General features: G+C 36.5%; 1 protein-coding gene across 1 annotated transcript in view; it reads right to left on the bottom strand.

The window, feature by feature from the left end:
* The window catches only part of MTPN (myotrophin), a 15,435-nt gene extending 2,485 nt beyond the window's left edge, over window positions 1–12,950 (bottom strand). The window contains exons 1-2 of the mRNA XM_009700423.1: window positions 12,822–12,950; window positions 11,590–11,673 (exon numbers count right to left, since the gene is read on the bottom strand). Coding sequence (XP_009698725.1) covers window positions 11,590–11,673; window positions 12,822–12,950 — 213 coding nt within the window. The remainder of the gene's footprint in view (window positions 1–11,589; window positions 11,674–12,821) is intronic.
* Window positions 12,951–14,710: the final 1,760 nt, after the last annotated feature.

The following is a 14,710-nucleotide window of genomic DNA, read 5'->3' as shown; positions in this document are numbered from 1 at the left end:
AGTCTGGGAAAATAAAATTGTCTTGAGAACTCTAGTAAAGAATTGAGAGAGATATAATTACAGTAACCCCTTCCAACCAGCTCATTTTCTGTAGTACTTTTCAGGCAGCGTAAAACAGACATACAATTTGTGCACATGCAATGAATTCACTCCAGTGACAGGAGCAATCATAACATTTACCTCTCTCCTGTCACTATGTAATATCTTTGGCCCAAACAGTATGCAGTACACTGCAGTATCACTGTTCTGTTGGGTATGAGCTGAATTGGTCTGTTCCTAAGAAGTGCCTAGTTGGTCACTGCAAGCACACACTTGGGCTGAAACCACTGAAGCCCACTGCTTGTGAAATACTTATTTTTCACTTAAACTTTTTTAACCCCCCCCCCCACACACAAAATGAGAGTTTTAACAGGTATATGACAGTTATAATCTTAGTTGTCCTGGGAGAAGAAAGGTAACCATGAAACCTTGTGCAGATGTTGACTATTTCTACTGCTTAGATAGCACTCTCGGACTAGAACCCATGTGGAAACCAAAAGGGCCTCAAAGCTGTTCTCTGACATTAAACTCAAAAAACCTGAAGGAACTTAGACTTGAAGAAAAATGGAACTATGCAGTAACTGACCTGCCAGTACTCATTTTGAATCAGTTTAAAAACTAACTTATAAAACTCTCTGCCAGTGTATCATCATTTAGGGTATAAGAGATATAACTTTTAACTGAAGTAACTTTAAAGAGAACTTTTAACTTAGGCATAGGACTGCTTTCCACCCTCAGGCACATTTGTACTTCAGAAAAGTTACAGACATGCAAGACCTGAGTTTCTAAAACAGCTTTACTGAATGTAGGGTAAGAGGGTCACGACTACCCAAGAAGGATACTGTTTAATAAACTCAGTGTTAATAAATTAGGAGAGCAGCCCCTTAGCTAGGCAGAAAGATTCCTGCCTGCATTCAATAGAACAGGAAGGAAATAATAAAGTTCAGGTCAAGAGGACTTCAATTTTCAGAAGTACAACACTGCCTGGAAGCAAGTTTAATGAAAAGTTCATAAAAGTACAATGATTCCACAGTATTCTCTACTTCCTCAAAGTAAAAAGCTATTAACATTTTATGTTTGTGTTACGTTCTTTTCTTAAAATACTACACAAATATATATATAAATCTTTCTTTGGCAGGGTAATAACGAACAAGAATGTTTGCCCTCTTAAGCCACTGGGCAAAGCAAGAACGTTAAACACACTCTGAAGGCAGCACAATAGCTACTAGGGTATAACTGCAGTCCAGAAAAAACCAAAACAACACATAAAGCATGAAGGTAGCAGAAAAAGGCAATGCAGAGCTGTCATCAAACCTTGTGAATCTGAAACTGGGGGCACTGAATGAAACTGGTAGAAGACTGGTTTACACAGCAAGCAGCACACTTCCAGAACAAGTTGCCAGATAAAGTTACGGAGGCAGATGTCAGCTTGTTCAAAAAGGACATGGATGAATTAATGGACAATAAATCTATAAACACTTCCTAAAGGGGATAGATGTGTGTATCTCTCAAATCCCCAATAGAACTATGAATGAGGAGAATAAGCGAGCAGAAGTGGTCATACAACTCTTCCCAAATGGTATCCCTTCTGCCACTGTCAGAGGAGAACAAAAGGTGCTAAATTGCCTAACTCAATAGGCTATTTCTTATAACACATTGTTATTAGAAAGCAGGGACCAAATTCCATTAGATATTTCACAAAAAGCAGAACTATTTTGAAAGCTGAACAAATGGATGACATCTGTCACATCTTTCGCAACAAATCTCATCCTCCATTAGAAGCATTCAAAAAGGTTTGTCTATTGTAACATGATATTGGTTTCTCCTACACTAAAAAATATTTTTCTGTCACAAAATCAAATATAAGATTCTTAAAGAAACACATGGAATGATTTGAATTTTATATATTTTTCTGCTTTTCAAATAGGTGTCCCTTAAATCCGCTATCCCTGAAAAACCTAAAAGCAAACCGAAATACAGCAACTGATGTTGCTTAAGTCCAGTTCTCAGTACTCATTACTTTATCTGTTATTTTGTCTTGTAGAAGGCTGGCACATAACACAGGCAAAATAAAAACCTGGTGTTTTGGAAGACAATTCAGTTCCAACTTTGTCAAATCTACTAAAAATTAATCTCCTCCCTAATAACAGAGTATTTTCCAATATTATGTATTTAACATTATCAACAATACTGAAAAGGCAGAAGGGAAAAAAATGAACACAAGATATGACATTTCTGCTTCACTTTGGGGTCACAACATGCTGCAAACAACTTTACTGTTTAAAGTTACAAAGACTATTTGAATATGCCTCAAATTCCTAGAAAGATATTTTAAGATTAATGAAAAGGATTAACTAGCCTTACCTTTGAACTTTAAGCAGGAAGTGCTTTTTAGACTAAAGCTAATTACTTTCATGTATTACAGGAAGTCAGAGCAAACCAACATTTTCAACTGAAAATCAGATACTGACAGAGCAGTTTTAGGTATCATTCTGCAAACCTCCATAGCTCCACTCTTTGGGATGTCTACAGTATGATATTCCACACATTTTCATAAACTTGAAAGACATACTAAGAAGTCCCAAAACTATTTCTAGGTTATATACTGTATAAGTAAGGCTTGTTAGTTTAAAAATGAAGGACTATAAAAAAAGGGCAATTTTGTAGGAATAGGCAAAATGAGTTCTTCAAAAGTTTTAAGGATATGGTATTTTGATCTCTAGCCTGTCAAAAAAAAATTGTTTATTAAAAAAGCATGTCTCTGCTCTGACCTAGAGGGTTTATGCTACTTCTGATAGCCTTAACATCTTAAGATTTAACTCATTCTACTTTAGTAAATTCACCCATCCCTTGTTGAGGGCAGTAAAAACCATCTTCACCCATTGTGTATTTCAGTACTCTGAGTCTTCCAATTTTTGAGAATTAATATGATACTGTATTATTACCTTCTGTAATAGTAGCTGAATTAAGCTTTTTGGAGGCTGATCTAGCATACATGTAGCAGTTGTTTGTTAACATTGAAATCTTGCACCCAAATGGAAGGTAAAGTCTTTTCTAATATACAGAATAGTTTCAAGTATAAGACCTCACATTTTAATTTTTTCCCCACTTAAGTATGTTTTACAGTTTTATAAGGAATTGGCAATTTCAGGCCAACACTGGAGCCTTAATCGCTATAAGTTTGGAAGGAATGACACTTTAAACATGCCAACAAAAGCTTTGGTTTTGATCTTTAAGTTTAAATTACCACATTATCAATGTTTCACTTTACTTCATATTGGGCAGGCCTGAACCATCAGAGATGACCACAGCTGTGCTACGGTGAAAACCATTTATTGAATACAATCTGTCAAAATCTTGACAGTAATTGATTATGGCTGATCACTATGATTAGCACAACAGTAGTGCTTGAAAACACTGTCATTTGTATTCTCAGATGCAGTTTGAAAACTTCAAAAGTTAAGTTTCTTATAGTCTAATAAATCAAACTGAGCATTCCAAAATTAAAACATCTGAACAAGGCAAATGCTAACTTCAGAAGAAAGTGTGTAACAAAGGCCCTTTTGAGAAACTACCTTTGGAAGAGTATATCTACCCTTAAGTTATGTTAGGTGTTTATCAGTAACCTTATGCATGCACTATAATTATGAGAGTAAAGTCATACAACTATTTCACTCTGTTTTAAACAATGCAAGTTGTTTTATTTATGCAAAATAACTGTATGTTGGTTATATTTTTTTTCATATTGGAAGAAATGTCTAAGAACCTACAGTTCAAAGTACCTTAATCATAAAACCATAAGTCAACAACATGTTTTTTGCTATGCTTCATGAATAGAAGAAAACAAATAAAAACAAAATATTGTGGGTTAAATCCATGCAACCATAACAATAGGTGAAAACGGGAAAATCCCCCAAAACCTAAAACATGGTCAACAACTTCAATACTGAACAAAGGATTTACCAAAGAGTAAAAGCAGCATTATAGAGCTGTTTGCTTTCTGAAGCTGCAAAATTACTGCTTAAACCTCCTGAAGTACTCATTTGCAACCACTAATGAATATGAAAAACACATTTCAAATACTTCCTGTAAAACCTACCAGGAAATTCCATCAAATGATTCTTCTTCACAGTACTTAATTCACCATTTTTGATGAATGTACTTTCCAAGGTCAAGCCAAATGTTAAGGGATTACCTGCCTTTCACAGAAGATCACACTTTAAATGCTTGCAGGGATTCTGAGAAGAATTTGAAAACTTAAAATAGGTGTTACAACACATACAAGATTAAGGAAGGAGTTGTCCTGCAGTTTTTGTATCGCTCCAGTTTTAATATGTAGCCAAATGCTACAGGATCACCAGGTAGTTTAGAAAATGTTAATTATGTCATAATTTGGAGCCATGGTTGACTCAAGACAGAATTTAATGAATTCTTAAGAGGGCAGTAGTATGGAAGAGGTAGGAAATAAGATCGATGAAATCTAAACTTATCCAGAAGTAATCAGTTCCAGTTCCCTGAAACTGCACAAGAGAGGTAGCAGCATGGTATACTCTGTTTTGGCAGGCATAATATTCTAGACTTACTTTTTTCTACCAGTGAGACTCCTTCTCATTGAGCATGTAGCTACAGCTCCTTTTTCAAGCATCTATTTCACTTCACTTCTCACCTCCTTAAAGTCTCAGCCCACCCACAATTATAGCTGAATGTTACTTTCCATACAAAGGTCCAAAGCATTGTTATTAACTCAAATTGGTATTTGGATTTTGCCCAGTCTATTTCTTCATGAAGTTCTTTTGTATTTTTATTTTAATTTCTAAAATGAAGCAGTAAGAAGCTTTCTTTTCTCAGAAAATGCATATATTTAATTACAAATTAATTTCCCAGGCAATGAAACTGTACATTCAAATATGATTTCCTGTGATCAGGTACTCCCAAACACAAGTGACCTCCAGACATAAGCCTCTAGCCAAATTTATATTTGCACAGATCTTATACTGCACGGCTAAGGAATATGGACTTGCATGGAAACAAACAAACAAACAAAAGGGATACAGCTGTGGCAAAAGTTATGCAAGGGCTAGATAACCTTTAGCCTTGACCATTTTTTTTTTCCCCTTAGAAAAGAAGTTGTAAGGATGCATTAATCCTTCAGCTATGACAATATCCCGGGTACCTGCCTTCAAATGACAATAGCTAGTGTTTCTTTAGCCTATCAAAACTAATAAAATTGAACCAGGTTTTCAAAATGATGATGACAAACAGGCTTACAAAAATATTTTTCCCATAGTTCTTCAAGAATAAACATGAAGTACAGTAATGGAGAGAAAGAGACCACTTGTGCCTTTGCAACTAATACTAGTGTGGGTATGACAGAGCTAAAGGGACTTCAGCTTTATCCTTCCCATCTGTTCCATGTCTCTTTTTCAAATTTCATCTGAAATTCATCTATCCCCTACAAAAACAGTGACACAGCAAAGACAGCTGAGCAAGCATTTAGTATATGGCAACAAGCAAACACTATCTGTTATTTACAAAGGAACAACACATAGACTAGGTGAGCAGTAAAAGAGAGAAACTGGTTTCTATTGTACATCTACAAAAACTGTAATCAAACCTAGGAGACCCCCCTCTGGAAGTGGTAGGTCACACTGCAAAAGCACTGAAAAAACTGCCAGGATAGCAGCTTAAGTGAAACTGAAGATACGTCAGTTCTGTCTCTTGATTTGGCACCAGTGTTTCTCCAATTCCATAAACTAATACAAGGAACTAAATCTGCAACAGAATAATTTGGAGGCCTCAGCTGGCAGGAAACTACAGAAATTAACTTGCAATAGGGACAAATGAACAGGGTAAATGCCAGGCCTATTGCAAGGAAGCAGAAGGAATATGCAGGTAAGAGTACTAAAAGACTGCACAGTGCAGACAACTAACCTTTGCATTGGCTTAGCTGTAACATGGGAATACAGCCTAATGTTGGTAGACAATGTACTCATCTCACACACTGAAGGGACAGTATGCCAAGAAAGACTGCATACAAGTGCTCCTTCGCTCTTATGTGATCCAAACTGCTGCAGAACATCATAAATTAAATTTCTGAAAACAACTCAAGTATCTCACTAGGCAGACTTAAATGTGACCGCACGTTGGCTGTATCTTGCAAAGCATCCAGTGGCAATGCCTGCTTAATTAGGTCACCCCCCTTCTCCGCAGACCCTTATCAATCCTGACAAGGCTATTGATGAGGTGGTTTTTGGAAAAGTCTTACTAGATTCCTCACCCGTTTCCAAATACTGCCATATAAAATCCATTTTAGGGGACTGGTGATAGTATAGAGACTCCTTATACCATTGAATATTTTGTCTTGTCAAACTACAGCCTCAAAAACTGCATTAAAGCTAGAATGTTTCAAACTGCACAAGGAAAGGGCCATTTATAGATCACACACCACACTTTTCCACTTCGTTTCTTCAGAAAGCAGAATGTTAAACTCCTTCTCCCTATTACAGTGATGAACGTCCAAAACAAAATTATTCAAGTTAAGAGTTAAGGTTGCTAGTAAGATCTTTTGGATTTTCAGAAAGGAGCTTATTTATGTAATTTTATATACATCCAAGGCCCTGAGAACCACAAGATTTAGATACACGGTATGCAACCCAACACAGTTCTTCCAGCAACAGTAATTTTATTCAGAAGCTGATCAAACCTAGCCACAGGTGATGCTTCCATAATGATGGTGATATTATGACTTGACAAACAATGCACAGTCTATTCAGACACTTGGACACCAGCATGATGAAAAGTTGAATATATTAAGTAATGGCAGACACTGAAGTTGGCTGATGGAAGGCCTTCGAGAACAAGTCAGACAGTCACCTACTACAACACTGGCATTCTTTAAAATGCATTGAAGATTACCTCTTGAGGTCCCTTCCAGACTTTTTAAAAATTATTTAATCTGCATGTTAGATGTAACCCAACGTGATTTTTCTACCCTTTTCCTCAACATGTTCCTACAAGTACTGCAGAATAAAGTAGAAGGTTCTGCTTCTGAGATAGAGGGCTCATCCAAGGTATCACCCTGCTACGGTACTGTCAAACCAGACTGGTGCTTCAGGGAGCTCTTGAAAATTTGAAACATTTCTCCCCCTCCACTGCTTTCACATAAATCTTCACATGTGAGCAGTTCCCAGAGGAAGTTTGCTCCCTCAGAAGCTGTGAAACCATTTAATTCTGACACACTGATAACCCCAGTGAACAGGAACTGGTTAACTGGTTGGGGCTATAGCAAGAAGGGCTGGGAGCACTGCTTAAAAGTTAGTAATTGGCTTTCTACTGCTTCTCAGAAGACATTAAAAGGACAAAGTGCTAGTAGTAGTTTAGGACTAAGAGCAACATCTTTAGTTTTGTTCCTCCTATACTCACTCCAAATGTACTCTAACAGTTAAGTTTTTCATAAGAAAGGAAAATACAGTTAGTGTCAACCTGCATGTCCAATAAATGCATATGATTAGCATAATGATTCTTGCTTTAATAAAAGAAAAATCCAAATGGGACCATCAGCTTTATAATTAATAACTGAGCTTCTGAGGAAAAAAGAAGCATCTTATCTCCAGATCAATGAAGGAATTATTTTTTAACTTGTCTTTACAGTGTCCATTCTGAACTCTTCTGATGAAAAGCATGATAGGGAACAGAATTAGAACTATTTCAAGTCATTCTAGCACCTTGTGCTAACCTTGGACATTTTCCCCCAACTTACCAGTAAAAGAGCAATGTATATGAAGGACAAAGTTTGACACATCACATGCAGTGGATCAGCCAGATTTCAATGGATTATTAAAGACTTTGTAGTTCAGATGTCATAACTATATGCCTAAAAAAAAAATCTCCTATTCCTCATCTCTTTCTTTTTATGACCTTAAGTATTCCAGCAAATTTCAAAAGCAGATCTGTATAAAGCCATCACAGGTGCTGGACTGTGTCCAAAGAACAAAGCTGGTGAAGGGTCTCACAAGTCTTACGAAAAGCATCTGAGGGAACTGGTGTTGTTTAGTCTGGAGAAAAGGAGGCTCAGGGGTAGACCTTATCGCTCTCTACAACTATCTGAAAGGAGGTTGTAGTGAGGTGGGGGCTGGTCTCTTTTCTGAGTGACAGGACAAGAGGAAACGGCCTCAAGTTGTGCTAGGGGAGGTTTAGATTGGATATTAGGAAAAATTTCTTCACTGAAAGGGTAATTAAGCATTGGAACAGGCTGCCCAGGGAAGTGGTTAAGTCACCATTCCCATAGGTATTTAAAAGATGCATAGATGTGGCACTTGGCATGGTTTAACGGTGGAGTTGGCAGTGTTAGGTTGGATTCCATGATCTTAAGGGTCTTTTCCAATTTAAATGATTCTATGATTCTATCAGTTCAGCTGTACACAGGCTGCCAGTGATTCCCAGATAAACCACTAGCCTTCACTATTCCAAAAAGTCATTTGTATTTCATATAGTGCCATGTTTCATGTGTGATAAGCATTAGCTAAGAACCCCAAAACAGTCCTTTCTGAGGAATAACAAGAGTAACAAACTGTACTTTATCAAGGAAAGCCTTGTTAAAAGTTAGTTGAAATTCTATAAAACGAGTTGCTGCTTTTTATGGGACAACAGTTGGCATAATGGCTTCAACTATTAGTATCATCTATAGAAAATTCTATTAGTCATGTGACATATACATTAAAACCTTTTGTAGAGACTGAACTAGTAAGAACCAGCATAGGTCCCCCAGGACTTTTCAAATCAAGCTCTTACGAGTGTAAACTGTTTCTAACATGAGCTTAGAAGAAGCTTGCCTCTATTTCACTGTGCAACTGCATGATCATTAGTATCAACAAGAGAAAGCACAGGTTAGCAGCAACCCAAGCTACTTCAGCTTAAGATCAAGTGGCCACCCTAATCATTCTAGACAGTTTAAGAGCTTAGAATCTTGATTTAGTGTCTCTACTATTTATATGTATTTACTATCCTCTGAAAGTGAATTATGCACAAATACTTTTAATGCTTTTACTGCTTTCAGTGGAAGATTGTTTAAAGAATGCTCTGCGGTAACACTACATGAAAGAGTAACCAGCTTACTTCCATCAGACAAATGAATCTTGTACAGTAACAGAAAGTTTACAAAAATCCTAGAGGTCACCTTGACTAAGCTAACCTTTTTCATATTCAGTACTTCTATTAAGGTAGATTTTTTGCATTTTATGTCCAATTAATGTCCGAAACATTTATTGAACACCTCTGCTCCTCTCAATAGCTTAAGAGTCTCACATGAAAGGTCTGTGAACATCCCCACAATTCACATAACTGCAGAAGGCACTACAGAATGTTAGCTTAAAACAATTCAATTTCCAAACCAACAACTGCATCCAACATAGAATTATTTATATGAAATCTAATATTAGCAGTTGAAGAGGAACAATCTCTTATTCCTTACATAATTTTAGCTTGATCAAACGGCTAACTTTTTTATATTTGTGGTACGCAAACAGACTAAGGAGATATGCATCACTGTGTTCATCAGTTCTCAAAGCTTGTGAAAGTACAAAAAATTCATTATTTTTGTTTTCCTATTTAAAAAAATATGTTAAGGATGTTATTGACTTCTAGTCCAACAGCTTAAGGGATATTATATGAAAGGCCAAGCATGCAAGAGATCAACTACCAGGTAAATGAAGGCAGCTGAAAGTAGGTACATTTAAAATAACGAAGATTCTCAGCAGTAAGTAAAGTGTAGTATTTACAAAAGCAACAAAGAACAGCTTTGAAGAAAAATCTTAAAATATATTGGTCCATCATTTGCAGTTCCACTATTTACATACACTAATATCAGACATTCAATATTTGTCCTGCATTTGGAGTAACAATAAAATACACTCCCCTCCAAAAGCAATGAGAAAGAACATTAAATAGTCAAAGTTAAACAGTCAATAATTTTTGTAACTTTCAATAAGGGTTGAACTACCTGATCTCCCAGGCATCTGCTATCAAAGAGCATATAAAATCAGACTATGCTACAAACAAGCTGTGACAGCAGATAATATTCTTATGAACCTTGTTTGAGTAAGAGAAAGAATAACCTTTTAATATAAGATCTGCCTCAGAGTGAGCTGATGAGCAAAGTTCCAGTTCATAAATATTTCATCAGCTAGCCTGTGTGAATGGAAGCAAGTAGATGTGGTACAACATTGAGCTCTGCATGAAGAAATCTGAAAATAATACAAGCTTTCCCAAACTATCCGGTTAGAGTAACATTTTTCTAACCTCATCTCCTAGTCCAAGTTCACTTTCTTAAAACATTCTGCACATCTTTTTAAGATTGCCTCATCTTCATGACTGTTGAACTTAACCAATGCCATTCAAATTGTACCAAGTATAGAGAACAATGCATTCTCACAAGCTGTGTAAAAAATAGTTGCTTCAGGAAGGACCTTAATGCCCTCACTGACAGAGACTACAATGAATGCATGACCCTTACTAGTTGCCAGACAATTCAGGTGTGAACTCAAGTTTGGAGGCATCTTATTTATTATTTGAGCAACTTATTTAGAATGCAAAACACTTCAAAACAGAAATGGAGAGAAATACTACATGGAATAAAGGATACTTTTTTTGTAATTGATCCTAAATGATCAGTCCTCACAACAAATTTAAGCAAGTTGGATGCACTATTTGAATCCTAAATTAATAGTCACAGCATTTCTTCACAGAAAGACATAACTAGCATCAGACAGGATCAGAGAAGTGAAGAAAAGTGAAATTCACACAGCATTAAGGTAGTTAAGAAAAACTTTACCTTGGAAGTGACATATGAAAATATTACACAGGATGAAATCCTCTGGCCAAATGACTTTAGTGGGTTCACATACTGAAAGTGCAATGTTAACCTCCTTTTTTAAAGTGATGTGTAACAGGAAGGAGCACATATGAACGGAGACATAACATTGTTTGAATTAACTACTGCTTTGTAAAACGGATCACCTTTGTAATATGAATCAAATGGAGAACAGAAACAGATTAAGTTTATTCTCCCCAGGACAAAATTTACGAGCTCTATAAGATAGAAAGCTTGTCTTCCTACTTCTACCTCCCCTCACTCTGCCAACACAGATGGGTTTTCAGTCATCTGGCAAAAGCAGAGGGAAACCACACCTCTGAGCAACTTCTCAGCGGAGATTCCATCACAGGAAAACACTTAAGCAGCTGCCAAAGCTAAATCCCACTCCCTGTCTGCTGAAGGAATGCATTTTTTTTCTTGCCTGATTTGCTGTTAATTGCTCTCTAGCTGCAGCTCCCAATACTCCCTTAGTGGTCACTATTACTTTTGCTACACTGCAAAAGTCATGGAACTTTCTCCTTCAACTATCTCCTCCATAATGAGTACCCTCTGTGGTTTAGCAACATAAACAGCATTAGTTTGATGTTCTGAACTTATCTGGAGCATCATAATATTATTGAAAAAAATCATAGTAATATATTTTGCTAATGGATAACTTGTTCTAAACATTTGTATCTCACCTTTGACAGAAGCAATTTCACACAGGAAACATGGCCCTCATAGACTGCTGATAGGAGTGGTGTGATATTATGTTTGTCTGGAGCCTGTAAATTGAGACACAGTTATTTGAAGTAAAATTTCACATAGCATTAAAAGGTTTCACTTAACTTTTAGATTTTGTTTTGTCAACAGTAGAGTGAAGGTAAGGATTTAAGAATATTATCCAGAAATACATTCCCTCAAAATTTTTTACTCTTCTTTTTAAAAAGAAAAGTCATTGTTTAAAAAAAGAAGTAACAGCAAGATAATTCTTCTGTAAGACTTCTAGGTACCCCAAAGTTTGTCTGTTTCTTTAGGCCAATGATAGAAATTGCAGTGTTTCAGCTGACAAATTTCACCCAACTTAAAAACACTACTCCCAATTCTCCCATTTCTCAGCCAGCCTGACTTCAGAAACCAGTTTTGGCTGAAGTGTTTGGGCTATCTTCTCCTCTCTAAACTATACTCCTGGAAAGAATAAGAAATGGAACAACCAAAATGTTCTTATTTTTTCCTCCATTTTTTCCACCTCTCCAGTTAGGAGGGAGAATTCCTGAGGAAGAAATAATCTTTCCAGACACCAAGAAAAAAAATCCAAGCCATTTTGTTAAGGACTAAAGCTAAGATGTCTTATACATTAACTTTCAGACAAGCATTCTAAAGCACAGTGTTTGGGGTGTATGGTTAAAGTATTTAGAAACTTCATTTCATGAAGAACTACACTAAAAGACAGCAAAGTGTTTTCATGACAAAAAGCCACGCATGTCAAGCTACAGCAAAATGACTAAGTTTCTACAAGTAAGAATGTCTCCAAAAAAAGAGAAGCACACCGATTTAAACAGAGTTGATCCTGCCCTGGCCAAGGATGCATTGCACTGTCTTCTGAAGTCTCTTTGAATAAATGTAATATGTATTTCATGCAAACTTTAGATGCAATTACTGGATTTATTTTTCTAAACATGGTCAATTTGAATTTTTTATAGCTAGAAACAACTTTTCCTAGTGTGTCCAGAAAGAAGAAAAACATTTAATAAACATAATTTTAAGCTTCTAACCTCTAGGAGACTACCTCTCAAAATATTTTTAAATGCATCAAATTGTTTTCTTTGATTTAAGTCTTTCAGTAACTATTTAGGCACTTCTACCAATCCCTTATGTGTGCGTGTGAAAGATCCTAACACCCTAACATCTGTTTGCAAATTGATGTACATACATTAATATCAGCTCCTTTCAATAGCAGAAATTCCAGAATCTCAAGCTGTCCACAGTCTGCTGCATAGTGAAGAGGCTTCCTCCCACCTTCAAGTGTCCGGTTGACATCTTCACCCTTCAATGTAAACATAATCTAATAAGAAAATTTTAGAGCTAACACACCAAGAAGAGCTTGAAAAAAAAATCCAACACCTTTAAATATGCTGAAGTATGTTCCATCCAAATATTTAAGTCATTGCCCAAGATAAATGAAAATTAAGTTGCTCAATTTCCTTTTCCTTATCTATGCACTGAAGACTGTAAGACCTTGGTCCCTCCTTCCACACTGCATTTCAAGTGTAGCGAATACCCAAGCGCACTACGTAACTCATATGATAAAAAAAAAGACCACTAGAGCTTGTTAAAAAAAAACACTCACATTGGCTCATTTTGCTTCTCCTTCCCCTCAACTGAGGTCCTAGTTATCTGGCTAAGTTACTTTACCTGCTTCTACATGTATTGAAGTTTTGCACACTGAGAAACCAGATGTATAGAAATAACTCAGCATCATTACTACTAGCAATCATAAAACTGTCCATTCTGTTTTATAAATAGCACCTGACAATTCTACATGACAAAAGTCTGAAGACAGTCAACCAGATCAGGACACAGGAAGTTGTATTCTAATGCCACTTGTACTAGTGGATTGAGACATCTCTTAAGGCGTAAACAAAATTTAATTTAGTGAGTGCCTAAGCAGCTTTGGCACCTTGGGTTGTGCAACTAAGGATAAACTGATTTGCTGCACTTCGGTTTCCAGTAACTTCTCGTTATTACTGAATACTGAGAAACTATGTGGTAAGTGACTTCTTGCTTGTATGTGCAAGTAATGTTAGTATTTTAGGGAGTGGCTAAATTTAGCATCATATCTCAAGCCCTGCATCTTCACAGAAAAGCAATCAGAAGAACTTCAGCTGCAGCACCAATCCATACTTCTCTACAGAGCCCCTGCACTTCCCTTACTCCTGCCCCAAATATCTAGAAAGTTCACAGTACAGAGGGCTTGACATATATCTTCCCGACTTTACCTCCCTTCTAAAAATAGAAGATCATCACAAGGAAATCTTACTCTGCATTTGATGTTCTATATTATCAGTTTTATACTACTAGCCAAATAACAAGACAACCTCAGAATTCCCCTCTCCTGTCAACAGGATATTCAATTCTTCTCATAGTATAGCCTGCTGAAAGTCAAAGCAACACAACAGTGTTTAACTTCAGGTGTTTAACTAAAACACTGTACATTCTGTATTCTCAGAGGTCAGGACATGGTTCTCACACTACTGAAGGTTCTGGCTTCAAAGTAGCATGAAGTAGTAGCAAGTAGCACAATGAAAAAACTCTGCAACTACTGACCCTGAAATACAGCTATGTATGTTAAACTCTACCTATATTTTTATTTGCACCTTGCCATTTCCCATCAGTTTAAAAAACTGTTGGCATTTAAATAACACATGCGTTTGCACATACATTAAGGACTGGAAAGCGTAATTTCAGCAAGTCACCCATGTAAAATCCACACAATCACTACCCCGAAACTGGCTCTAAAAACTGCTGTAATGTCTGACACATGGTAAGACATGGTAAGTAAGGGGCTAAGGAAGAAAGACAAGCAAGATAACTCCTGGAACAGCACACAGTAAGCCACAAAGTTTACATTCAAAAATAAATTTGGAACCACCATGTCTTAAGATTAGAACAGTCCAGCAGAGCTCCCCCTTAAGCTTATAAATATTATTTGCTCATTGGCTTACATTAGAGGATTTTTTTTTCTTTTTAAAGAATTTTTTTTTGTTTTTTAAGAATATACCACAGATCCCTCTGTTCTCTCCTAAGCTGGTTGTAGAATAA

The sequence above is a fragment of the Cariama cristata genome, unplaced genomic scaffold (genome assembly GCF_000690535.1).
Source record: "Cariama cristata isolate BGI_N322 unplaced genomic scaffold, ASM69053v1 scaffold17055, whole genome shotgun sequence".
NCBI lineage: Eukaryota > Metazoa > Chordata > Aves > Cariamiformes > Cariamidae > Cariama > Cariama cristata.
The sequence above is the reverse complement of the archived record's forward strand: the minus strand, read 5'-3'. Positions and strand labels throughout refer to the sequence as shown.